The sequence below is a fragment of the Manacus candei genome, unplaced genomic scaffold (genome assembly GCF_025592945.1).
Source record: "Manacus candei isolate 608988 ecotype Guabito, Panama unplaced genomic scaffold, ASM2559294v1 h1tg000569l, whole genome shotgun sequence".
In the NCBI taxonomy this organism is placed as follows: Eukaryota; Metazoa; Chordata; class Aves; order Passeriformes; family Pipridae; genus Manacus; species Manacus candei.
The window spans coordinates 1-13,196 of NW_026138617.1; the positions used below are offsets into that span (position 1 = coordinate 1).

General features: G+C 53.7%; 1 protein-coding gene across 1 annotated transcript in view; it reads right to left on the reverse strand.

Moving 5' to 3' along the window:
• Positions 1-713: 713 nt before the first annotated feature.
• Positions 714-13,196, reverse strand: part of LOC127466031 (kinesin-like protein KIFC1) — a 33,594-nt gene continuing 21,111 nt past the window's right edge. Inside the window, exons 12-16 of the mRNA XM_051776630.1 lie at positions 11,591-11,729; positions 6,552-6,691; positions 4,880-4,953; positions 3,033-3,108; positions 714-833 (exon numbers count right to left, since the gene is read on the reverse strand). Of these exons, the coding sequence (XP_051632590.1) occupies positions 789-833; positions 3,033-3,108; positions 4,880-4,953; positions 6,552-6,691; positions 11,591-11,729 (474 nt within the window). The 3' untranslated portion in view covers positions 714-788. The remainder of the gene's footprint in view (positions 834-3,032; positions 3,109-4,879; positions 4,954-6,551; positions 6,692-11,590; positions 11,730-13,196) is intronic.

Below are 13,196 nucleotides of genomic sequence, written 5' to 3' on the forward strand. Positions count from 1 at the left end.
AAAACCGCCGCCCCTCCCCCCCCTTTCCCACCCCTCTCACCTCGAGGCCCCGCCCCCTCCGTGGCCCCGCCCCCTCCCGCGCGCGAGGCCCCGCCCACCCCCCGGTTGGCCCCGCCCACCCCCCGCGCTCACCGGGCGCGCGCCGCTCCTCCGGCGCCGCCGCCTCGGCGCGGCCCGACGCCCGCACTGCGCAGGACCGGAAGTGCCGCCCCGCGCCGCCGGCCCGGCCGTGAGGGCGCCGCCATGACACCGTACGCGGCGAAGAAAGGGGCGTGGTCACGGCCGGCGACCAATCGGCGAGCGGGGCTTCATCCGGGGATTCGCGCGGCGAGGGGTGGGCGCCGCCATCTTAACGTCACAGCCCCCGCCCTTCCTCCTCAGAGACTCCCCCCCCGCCCGTTTTAACCCTTCCACGCTCCCTTTTTACCCCCTTCTCGCCCCTTTCCCGTTCCCTTCCCGGCCCCTCACGCCACGTCCTCTCCCGCGCCATCCCGGGAAAGTCGGCGGGAAAGGCGGCGCCGCGCAAGCGCGGAGCTGGCAAACAAGATGGCGGCGCTACGGCGGCCCTGAGGCGCCCGCCCCGTACGGAACAAAATGGCGGCCGCCGCGCCGCCGTACGGGCGCAGCCAATCAGAAAGCGGGATTCTCCGTGAGGAAGAACAGAGCGCGGCCATTTTGGGCAAGACCACGTGACGCAGGCAGCCAATCCGCGCTGAGCATACACAAGTTTTTATTGGTTGTTCTTTTTAAAAGCAAGATGTGGGCGGGGCGAAGGGCGGGGCTTGCTGTCACTTCCGGTTGGCCTGGGCGGTGCCGATGACGCACTCGTTGACCTGGGGGGGGAGGAGGGGGGCGGGTGAGACCCCCAAAAACAGCCCCGAGACCCCCAAAAACAGCCCCAAGACCCCCCCAAACCCCCCCGGGACCCCCCAAAACTCCTCCAGTGACCCCCAAACCCCCTCAAATGCCTCCGGGACCCCCCAAATCCCCTCTGTGACACCCCAAAACCCCTCCCATGACCCCCCCAAAGCCCCCTTTGTGACCCCCAAACCCCCTCGAATCCCCCCCAAACTCCCTCAAGACCCCCCAAATTCTTTCTGTGACCCCCCAAAATGCACCAGAGACCCCCAAAGCCTCCCCCAACCCCCTCAAATCCCCCCCAAATTGTATCTATGACTCCCCCAATCCCTCTGTGACCCCCCCAAAATCCACCAGAAACCCCCAAATCACCCCTAAATCCCCAATTTCCCCCCAAAATCTCTTCTGAACCCCCCAAATTCCACCCTGAACCCCCTCAAATCCCCCCCAGATCCCCTAAATCCTCTCTATGACCCCCCAATCCCCCTCAAATCCCCCCAACCCCCCCCCCCCGTGACCCCCCAAAATCTACCAGAGACCCCCAAATCTCCCCCAACCCCCCCCCCTCAGACCCCCCAAAATTCCCCCTGGACCCCCCAAAGCCCCTCAAGTCCCCCCCAAATGCTCCAAAATTCCCCCCCGAATCCCAAATTCCCCCTAAAATCTCTTCTGAAGCCCCAAATTTCCCCCAAATTCCCCCCTGAACCCCCTCAAATCTCCCCCAACACTCCCCTGGGACCCCCAAATCCCCCCCCCAAAGCCCCTCAACCCCCCCAGGACCCCCCAAATCCTCTCTATGACCCCCCAAAACTCCCCCTGGGTCCCCCAAACCCCCTCAACTCTCCCCCAAGTTTCCCCCCGAATTCCAAATTTCCCCCTGAACCCCCAAATTTCCCCCCAAAATCTCTCCTGAAGCCCCCAAATCCCCCCCAAACCTTCTCTGGGACCCCCCAAAATCCACCAGACACCCCCAAATCCCCCCCAAAACCCCTCAAATCCCCCCACCCCTCCCGTGACCCCCCCAAACTCCCCAAATGCCCCCAAACCCTCCCAAATCCCCCCCAAATCCTCTCAAATTGCCCCCAAACCCCCCAATTCCCCCCCCAAATCCCTCAAATCTCCCCTAAATTTCCCCCCCTGAATCCCAAATCCTCCCAAACCCCCCCTGTGACCCCCAAAATCCACCAGACACCCCCAAATCCCCCCCAAACCCCCTCAAATCCCCCCAACCCCTCCCCAGGACCCCTCAAACCCCCTCAAGTCCCCCCCAAATCCCAAATTTTCCCCAAATTCCCCCCGGAACCCTCTCAAATTCCCCCCCAATCCCCCTAAAATCCCCCCCAAACCCTCCCTGTGACCCCCAAAATCCACCAGAAACCCCCAAATCCTCCCCAGGATCCCCCAACCCCCCCTCTGTGACCCCCCAAAATCCACCAGAGACCCCCAACTCCTCCCCAAAGCCCCTCAAATCCCCCCAAACCCCCTCAAATCCCCCCCCAATCCCTCCCCAGGACCCCCCAAAACTCCCCCTGGACCCCCCAAACCCCCTCAAGTCCCCCCCAAATCCCAAATTTTCCCCAAATTCCCCCCGGAACCCCCTCAAATTCCCCCCAATTCCCCCCAAACCCTCTCTGTGACCCCCCAAAATCCCATTTAAACACCTCAAATTCCCCCCAATCCCCCTCAAATCCCTCCCAAACCCCCCCCAAACCCCCTCAAATCCCCCCCAATCCCCCTCAAATCCCTCCCAAACCCCCCCCAATCCCCCTCAAATCCCCCCCAAACCCCCCCTGTGACCCCCCAAATCTCCCCAAATCCCCCCCAAATCCCTCTGTGACCTCCCAAATCCCCTCCAAACCCCCCCAAGTCCCCCCCAAATCCCCTCCAAACCCCCCCAAATCCCCCTCAAATCCCCCCAAAGCCCCCTCAAATCCCCCCCAAATCCCCCCCAAACCCCCCCTGTGACCCCCCAAATCCCCCCCAAATCCCCCCAAACCCCCTCAAATCCCCCCCAATCCCCCTCAAATCCCCCCCAAACCCCCCCTGTGACCCCCCAAATCTCCCGAAATCCCCCTAAATTCCCCCCCAAATCCCCCTCAAATCCCCTCCAACCCCCCCCAAATCCCTCTGTGACCCCCCAAATCCCCCCCCAATCCCCCAGACCCCAGTCCCACCTTGCTGGCGAAGCGCAGGGAGTTCAGGGATTCCCCAAAATTCTCCTCCAGGGGGGAAATGGTCACAAACATCAGCCTGGGGGGGAAATTTGGGGGGTCAGGGGGGAATTTGGGGGGTCAGGGGGGGATTTGGGGGGTCAGGGGGGGATTTGGGGGGTCAGGGGGGAAATTTGGGGGGGTTCAGGGGGGAAATTTGGGATTTCAGGAGGGAAAGTTTGGGATTCAGGGGGGATTTTGGGGGGGAATTGGGTGTTTAGGGGGGAAATTGGGTGTTTAGGGGGGAAATTTGGGGGTTCAGGAGGGATTTTGGGGGAAATTTGAGGGTTTGGGGGGGAATTTGGGGGGACTTTGGGGGTTCAGGGGGGATTTTGGGGGGAATTTTGGGGTTCAGGGAGAAATGTGGGAGGAAATTTGGGATTCAGGAGATATTTTGGGGGGAATTTGGGGATTCAGGAGAGATTTTGGGAGAATTTGGGGGTTCAGGAGAGATTTTTGGGGGAAATTTGGGATTCAGGTGGGAATTTGGGGGGGAAATTTGGGAGTCAGGAGAGATTTGGGGGGGAATTTGGGGGTTCAGGAGAGATTTTTGGGGGAATTTGGGGGTTCAGGGGGGATTTTGGGGGAAATTTTGGGATTCAGAGGTGAAAGTGGGGAAATTTGGGATTTTAGGAAGGAAAGTTTGGGATTCAGGAGAGATTTTGGGGGAAATTTGGGATTCAGGAGAGATTTTGGGGGAAATTTTGGGATTCAGGAGAGATTTTTGGGGGAATTTGGGATTCAGGGGGGAATTTGGGGGGAAATTTGGGGGTTCAGGAGAGATTTTGGGGGGAATTTGGGGATTCAGGGGGGATTTTACAGGGAGTTTGGGGGTTCAGGGGGAAATGTGGGAGGAAATTTGGGATTCAGGGGGGAATTTGGGATTTTAGGAAGGAAAGTTTGGGATTCAGGAGAGATTTTGGGGGGAAATTTGGGATTCAGGGGGGAATTTGGGAGGAATTTGGGGATTCAGGGGGGAATTTGGGATTTTAGGAAGGAAAGTTTGGGATTCAGGAGAGATTTTGGGGGGAAATTTGGGATTCAGGGGGGAATTTGGGGCGAAATTTGGGGGAAATTTTGGGATTCAGGGGGGATTTGGTGGGTTCAGAGGGGAATTTGGGGGTTTCCAGTGAGATTTCAGGATTCAGGATGGGACTTTGGAATTCAGGGCTGGAATTTTAGGATTCAGGGGTGGGAATTGGGGATGCAGGATGGGATTTAGGGATGGGATTTAGGGATTCAGGGAGGGAATTTTGAGGTTTCCAGGGGGAATTTTGGGACTCAGGGGAGGAATTTGGAATTCAGGGCTGGAATTTTGGGATTCAGGGGTGGGATTTGGGGGTTTCCAGTGGGATTTTGGAATTCAGGGATGGAATTTTAGGATTCAGGGGTGGGATTTTGGGATTGAGGGCTGGAATTTTGGGATTCAGGGGTGGGATTTTGGGATTGAGGGCTGGAATTTTGGGACTCAGGGAGGGAATTTTGGAGTTTCCAGGGGGATTTTGGGACTCAGGACAGGAATTTCAGGATTCAGGGCTGGAATTTTGGGATTCAGGGCTGGAATTTGGGGATTGAGGGCTGGAATTTGGGGATTGCTGGCTGGAATTTTGGGACTCAGGGAGGGAATTTTGGGGTTTCCAGGGGGATTTTGGGACTCAGGGGAGGAATTTCAGGATTCAGGGCTGGAATTTTGGGACTCAGGGAGGGAATTTTGGAGTTTCCAGGGGGATTTTGGGACTCAGGACAGGAATTTTGGGATTTAGGAGGGAATTTTGGGATTCAGGGGTTGGAATTTTGGGATTGCCACTCACACCTTGGCGTTGCCTCCGAGGCAGTTCTGGAGCAGGAAGGTGAGTTTGCTGTTCCTGTAGGGAATGTGCTGCTCCTGCAGGAATTCCACATGCTCCAATCCCACATTTCCACCTCCAAGCCCACTTTTCCCAACCCCATCCCCCATTTTTCCAATTTATTCCCACTTTTCCCTTCCCCATCCCCCATTTTTCCAATTTTTTCCCACTTTTCCCACCCCCATTCTCCATTTTCCCACCTCCAATCCCACTTTTCCCACCCCCATTCCCCATTTTCCCACCTCCAATCCCACTTTTCCCACTTCCATCCCCATTTTCCCACCTCCAATCCCACTTTTCCCACTCCCATTCCCCATTTTCTCACCCCCATTCCCCATTTTCCCCCCTTCCAATCCCATTTTTCCCACCCCAATTCCCCATTTTCCCACCTCCAATCCCACTTTTCCCACCCCCATTCCCCATTTTTTCCCTTTTTTCCCCCCTCCAATCCCTCAAATCCTTGGAATGTTCCCTTTCCCCTCAGCTCCCGCTCCCCCAAATCTCCCCAAATTCCCCCTCCAAATTCCCAAATCCCCCCAAATCCCTTCCCAACCCCCTCCCCCTTTCCCAGATTTTTGGGATCCCCCAAATTTCAGGAATTCCCCCCCTCAAATCCTTGGAATGTTCCCTTTCCCCTCAGTTCCTGAATTCCCAAATCCCCCCAAATCCCTTCCCAAAATTCCTCATCCCCCTTCCCCCTTCCCCAGATTTTTGGGATCTCCCAAATTTTTCGGGATCCCCCTGAATTTCAGGAATTCCCCCCCCTCAAATCCTTGGAATCTCCCCTTTCCCCTCAGCTCCCACTTCCCCAAATCCCAAATCCCCCCTCAAAATTCCCAAATCCCCCCAAATCCCTTCCCAACATTCCCTCCAACCCCTCCCCCCTTCCCCAACATTTTTGGGATCTCCCAAATTTTTCTTATCCCATTTTTCCACCTCCAATCCCATTTTTCCCACTTCCACCCCCATTTTCCCACCTCCAATCCCACTTTTCCCACCCCCATTCCCCATTTAATCCCATTTTTCCCACCCCAATTCCCCATTTCCCACCTCCAATCCCACTTTTCCCACCCCCATTCCCCATTTTTTCCCTTTTTTCCCTCCTCCAATCCCTCAAATCCTTGGAATGTTCCCTTTCCCCTCAGCTCCTGAATTCCCAAATCCCTCCAAATCCCTTCCCAGAATTCCCCAAACTCTTCTCCCACCCCTCAGATTTTTGGGATCTCCCAATTTTTTCGGGATCCCCCTGAATTTCAGGAATTCCCCCCCTCAAAATCCTTGGAATGTTCCCTTTCCCCTCAGCTCCCACTTCCCCAAATCCCCCCAAATTCCCCCTCAAAATTCCCAAATCTCCAGAAATTCCCCCCCAGAATTCCCCAAACTCTTCTCCCACCCCTCAGATTTTTGGGATCTCCCAATTTTTTCGGGATCTCTCCCAAATTTTTGGGATTTCCCCCCTCAAATCCTTGGAATGTTCCCTTTCCCCTCAGCTCCTGAATTCCCAAATCCCCTTCCAGATTCCCTCAAACCCCTCCCTCCCTTTCCCAAATTTTTCCGGGATCCCCCCCCGGTTTCTGGGGCCATCCTGGAATTCTGGGACTGGTCAGAATTCCCTGGAATTGCCTGGAATTCCGACCTTGTTGCAGAGGGCGGCGATGACGAGGCCGAGGGCGCTGAGGCTGGAGTTGATGGATTGGGTTTCCCGGAGCCGATTCCCGACGGAGCCCGACTTCTCCAGCCGCTCCGAGCCAGCCAGGTCCACCAGGGTCAGCGAGGCTGGAATGGGAATGACAGGGAATTACTGGGAATTACTGGGAATTCCCAGGTCCACCAGGGTCAGGGAGGCTGGAATGGGAATAATGGGAATGTGGGAATTACTGGGAATGTGGGAATTACTGGGAATGTGGGAATAATGGGAATGTGGGAATTATAGGCAATGACAGGGAATTCCCAGGTCCACCAGGGTCAGCGAGGCTGGAATGGGAATAATGGGAATTATAGGGAATTACTGGGAATGACAGGGAATGTGGGAATGACAGGGAATTCCAGGGAATTCCCAGGTCCACCAGGGTCAGCGAGGCTGGGATGGGAATAATGGGAATGACAGGGAATTACTGGGAATTCCCAGGTCCACCAGGGTCAGGGAGGCTGGAATGTGGGAATAATGGGAATTATAGGGAATGACAGGGAATTCCCAGGTCCACCAGGGTCAGGGAGGCTGGAATGGGAATAATGGGAATTATAGGGAATGACAGGGAATTCCCAGGTCCACCAGGGTCAGCGAGGCTGGAATGGGAATAATGGGAATTATAGGGAATGACAGGGAATTCCCAGGTCCACCAGGGTCAGGGAGGCTGGAATGTGGGAATAATGGGAATTATAGGGAATGACAGGGAATTCCCAGGTCCACCAGGGTCAGGGAGGCTGGGAATGTGGGAATAATGGGAATTATAGGGAATGACAGGGAATTCCCAGGTCCACCAGGGTCAGGGAGGCTGGAATGTGGGAATAATGGGAATTATAGGGAATGACAGGGAATTCCCAGGTCCACCAGGGTCAGGGAGGCTGGAATGGGAATAATGGGAATGTGGGAATTACTGGGAATGTGGGAATAATGGGAATGTGGGAATTATAGGCAATGACAGGGAATTCCCAGGTCCACCAGGGTCAGCGAGGCTGGGATAATGGGAATGACAGGGAATTACTGGGAATTACTGGGAATTCCCAGGTCCGCCAGGGTCAGCGAGGCTGGAATGGGAATAATGGGAATGACAGGGAATTACTGGGAATTCCCAGGTCCACCAGGGTCAGCGAGGCTGGAATGTGGGAATAATGGGAATGACAGGGAATTACTGGGAATTCCCAGGTCCACCAGGGTCAGGGAGGCTGGGAATGTGGGAATAATGGGAATGACAAGGAATTATAGGGAATTCCCAGGTCCACCAGGGTCAGCGAGGCTGGAATGGGAATAATGGGAATGTGGGAATTACTGGGAATGTGGGAATAATGGGAATGTGGGAATTATAGGCAATGACAGGGAATTCCCAGGTCCACCAGGGTCAGCGAGGCTGGAATGGGAATAATGGGAATTATAGGGAATTACTGGGAATGACAGGGAATGTGGGAATGACAGGGAATTCCAGGGAATTCCCAGGTCCACCAGGGTCAGGGAGGCTGGGAATGTGGGAATAATGGGAATTATAGGGAATGACAGGGAATTCCCAGGTCCACCAGGGTCAGCGAGGCTGGGAATGTGGGAATAATGGGAATGACAGGGAATGACAGGGAATTCCCAGGTCCACCAGGGTCAGGGAGGCTGGAATGGGAATAATGGGAATGACAGGGAATTACTGGGAATTCCCAGGTGCACCAGGGTCAGCGAGGCTGGAATAATGGGAATGTGGGAATTATAGGGAATGACAGGGAATTCCCAGGTCCACCAGGGTCAGGGAAGCTGGGAATAATGGGAATGACAGGGAATTACTGGGAATTCCCAGGTCCACCAGGGTCAGAGAGGCTGGAATGTGGGAATTATAGGGAATTATAGGGAATGACAGGAATTCCAGGGAATTCCCAGGTCCACCAGGGTCAGGGAGGCTGGAATGGGAATGTGGGAATGACAGGGAATTACTGGGAATTACTGGGAATTATAGGGAATGACAGGGAATTCCCAGGTCCACCAGGGTCAGGGAGGCTGGAATGGGAATAATGGGAATGACAGGGAATGACAGAGAATTCCCAGGTGCACCAGGGTCAGCGAGGCTGGGAATGGGAATAATGGGAATGACAGGGAATTACTGGGAATTCCCAGGTCCAGCAGGGTCAGCGAGGCTGGGAATAATGGGAATTCCAGGGAATTATAGGGAATGACAGGAATTCCAGGGAATTCCCAGGTCCACCAGGGTCAGGGAGGCTGGGATAATGGGAATAATGGGAATGACAGGGAATTCCAGGGAATGTGGGAATGACAGGGAATGACAGGGAATTCCCAGGTCCACCAGGGTCAGCGAGGCTGGGAATATGGGAATAATGGGAATGACAGGGAATTCCCAGGGAATTCCCAGGTCCACCAGGGGCAGGGAGGCTGGAATGTGGGAATAATGGGAATGACAGGGAATGACAGGGAATTCCCAGGTCCAGCAGGGTCAGGGAGGCTGGAATGGGGGAATTCCAGGGAATGTGGGAATTACAGGGAATGTGGGAATGTGGGAATGAAAGGGAATGTGGGAATTACAGGGAATTCCAGGGAATTATAGGGAATTCCCAGGTGCACCAGGGTCAGGGAGGCGGGAATGTGGGAATGACAGGGATTTACTGGGAATGACAGGGAATGACAGGGAATTACTGGGAATTCCCAAGTCCACCAGGGTCAGGGAGGCTGGAATGGGAATAATGGGAATAATGGGAATAACAGGAATTCCCAGGTGCACCAGGGTCAGAGAGGCTGGAATGTGGGAATGTGGGAATTACTGGGAATGACAGGGAATTCCCAGGTCCACCAGGGTCAGGGAAGCTGGGAATGTGGGAATGTGGGAATGACAGGGAATGTGGGAATTATAGGGAATGACAGGGAATGTGGGAATTATAGGGAATGACAGGGAATTCCAGGGAATTCCCAGGTCCACCAGGGTCAGCGAGGCTGGAATGGGAATAATGGGAATGACAGGAATTCCAGGGAATTAGGGGGGAGGAGGAGGGGGGAGGGATTGGGAAATGTGGGATTGGGAAATGTGGGATTGGGGTGGGAAAGGTGGGATTGGGAAGGGAGGGATTGGGAAAATTGGGACGGGAAATGTGGGATGGGAAAGGAGGGATTGGGGTGGGAAATCCAGGATTGAAGTTGAAAAATGTGGGATTGGGAAATCTGGGATTTTGGCTGAGAAATGCAGGATTGGGGTGGGAAATGTGGGATTTGGGCTGGAAAATCCAGGATTGGGGCTGGGAAATGAGGGATTGGGGTGGGAAATGTAGGATTGGGGTTGGGAAATCTGGGATAAGGGGCAGAAAATCCAGGATTTGGGTTGGGAAATGAGGGATTTGGGTCGGAAAATGAGGGACTGGGGCTGGGAAATCCAGGATTTGGGCTGGGAAATGTGGGATTGGGGCTGGGAAATGTGGGATAGGGGTGGAAAATCCAGGATTTGGGGCTGGAAAATGCGGGACAGGGACAGGAAATGTGGGATTGGGGTTGGGAAATGTGGGATTTGGGGCTGGAAAATGTGAGATAGGGACGGGAAATGTTGGATTTTGCCTGGGAAATTTGGGATGGGGACAGGAAATGTGGGATTGGGGTTGGGAAATCCAGGATTTGGGGCTGGAAAATGTGGGATAAGGGGCAGAAAATCCAGGATTTGGGGCTGGGAAATGTGGGATTGGGGCTGGGAAATGTGGGATAGGGGTGGAAAATCCAGGATTTGGGGCTGGGAAATGAGGGATTGGGGCTGGGAAATCCAAGATTGGGATTGGGAAATGTGGGATTGGGGTGGGAAATGTGGGATTTGGGCTGGGAAATCCAGGATTTAGCCTGGGAAATGTGGGCTAGGGACAGGAAATGTGGGATTGGGGCTGGGAAATTTGGGATGGGGGTGGGAAATGTGGGATTGGGGTTGGGAAATATGGGATAGGGGTGAAAAATCCAGGATTTAGGCTGGGAAATTTGGGCTAGGGACAGGAAATATGGGATTGGGGTTGGGAAATCCAGGATTTGGGGCTGAGAAATGTGGGATTGGGGTTGAAAAATCCAGGATTTGGGCTGGGAAATGTGGGCTAGGGACAGGAAATGCGGGATTTGGGCTGGGAAATGTGGGATTGGAGTTGAAAAGTGTGGGATTGGGGTTGGGAAATCCGGGATTTTGGCTGAGAAATGTGGAATTTTGGCTGGGAAATGTGGGATTGGGGCTGGGAAATGTGGGATTTGGGGCTGGAAAATGTGGGCTAGGGACAGGAAATGTGGGATTTTGCCTGGGAAATGTGGGTTAGGGACAGGAAATTTGGGATTGGGGCTGGGAAATTTGGGATTGGGGTTGGGAAATGTGGGATTGGGGCTGGGAAATATGGGATTGGGGTTGAAAAATCCAGGATTTGGCCTGGGAAATCCGGGATAGGGACAGGAAATGCAGGATTGGGGCTGGGAAATGTGGGATTTTGGCTGGGAAATGCGGGATTTTGGCTGGGAAATGTGGGATTTTGGCTGGGAAATGTGGGATTTTGGCTGGGAAATGCAGGATTGGGGTGGGAAATTTGGGATAGGGGTGGAAAATGTGAGATAGGGACAGGAAATGTGGGATTTTGGCTGGGAAATGTGGAATCTGGGCTGGGAAATGTGGGATTTTGGCTGGGAAATGTGGAATCTGGGCTGGGAAATGTGGGATTTTGGCTGGGAAATGTGGGATTTTGGCTGGGAAATGTGGGATTTTGGCTGGGAAATGTGGAATCTGGGCTGGGAAATGTGGAATTTTGGCTGGGAAATGTGGAATTTTGGCTGGGAAATGTGGGATTTTGGCTGGGAAATGTGGGATTTTGGCTGGGAAATGCAGGATAGGGCTGGGAAATGTGAGATAGGGACAGGAAATGTGGGATTTGGGCTGGGAGATGCGGGATTGGGGTTGGGAAATTGGGGATTGGGGCTGGGAAATTGGGGCTGGGGGCTGGGAATGTGCTCAGGGGTCCCCTCACAGTGGGCCTGCAGGTCCCTGGCGCGGTGCTGGCCGTGGATCTGCAGCTGGAACACGGAGTGGCTGCGGGACGAGCGGTCGTTCAGCCCCGTCCGCGCCACCGAACGCTGAGAACCCGCCCGCTGGAGCAGCTCCAGCACCTGGGAATGAGGGAAAAACACCCAAAATGCATCTTAAACGGCCCAAAAGGGGAGAGAAAAGCCCCAAAGGGGGAGAAAACAGCTCAAAATGGGGAGAAAACACCTCAAAATGGGGAGAAATCGGCCAAAAATGGGGAGAAATCAGCCCAAAACGGGGGTGAAACGGCACAAAACGGGGAGAAAACGCCTCAAAATGGGGAGAAAACGCCTCAAAATGGGGAGAAAACGCCTCAAAATGGGGAGAAATTGTCCTAAAATGGGGAGAAATCAGCCCAAAACGGGGGTGAAACGGCTCAAAAGGGGGAGAAAACAGCCCAAAACGGGGAGAAATCAGCCCAAATACAGATAAAACACCCCAAAATAGGGATTAAAACTCCAAAATGGGGAGAAATTGCCCCAAAATTTGGAGAAATCAGCGCAAAATGGGGAGAAATCAGCCCAAAACGGGGGTGAAACAGCTCAAAAGGGGGAGAAAATAGCCCCAGATGGGGAGAAATCGTCCCAAAATGGGGAGAAAACACCCTAAAATGGGGAGAAATCAGCCCAAAATGGGAAGAAATTGTCCTAAAATGGGGAGAAATCAGCCCAAAATGGGGAGAAAACACCCTACAATGGGGAGAAATCAGTCCAAAATTGGGAGAAATCGTCCTAAAATGGGGAGAAATTGTCCCAAAATGGGGAGAAATCAGCCCAAAAGGGAGAGAAATCAGCCCAAAACGGGGGTGAAACAGCTCAAAAGGGGGAGAAAACAGCAAAAAACGGGGGTGAAACGGCCCAAAAGGGAGAGAAATCGCCCCAAAATGCGGAGAAATTGTCCTAAAATGGGGAGAAATCGTCCCAAAATGGGGAGAAATTGTCTCAAAATGGGGAGAAATCAGCCCAAAATGGGGAGAAATCGTCCCAAAATTGGGAGAAATCGTCCTAAAATGGGGAGAAATCAGCCCAAATCACCCCAAAATATAGATAAATTGTCCCAAAATGGGGAGAACTCAGCCGAAAATGGGAAGAAATTGTCCTAAAATGGGGAGAAATCAGCCCAAAATGGGGAGAAAACACCCTAAAATGGGGAGAAATCAGTCCAAAATTGGGAGAAATCGTCCTAAAATGGGGAGAAATTGTCCCAAAATGGGGAGAAATCAGCCCAAAAGGGAGAGAAATCAGCCCAAAACGGGGGTGAAACAGCTCAAAAGGGGGAGAAAACAGCAAAAAACGGGGGTGAAACGGCCCAAAAGGGAGAGAAATCGCCCCAAAATGCGGAGAAATTGTCCTAAAATGGGGAGAAATCGTCCCAAAATGGGGAGAAATTGTCTCAAAATGGGGAGAAATCAGCCCAAAATGGGGAGAAATCGTCCCAAAATTGGGAGAAATCGTCCTAAAATGGGGAGAAATCAGCCCAAATCACCCCAAAATATAGATAAATTGTCCCAAAATGGGGAGAACTCAGCCGAAAATGGGGAGAAATCGTCC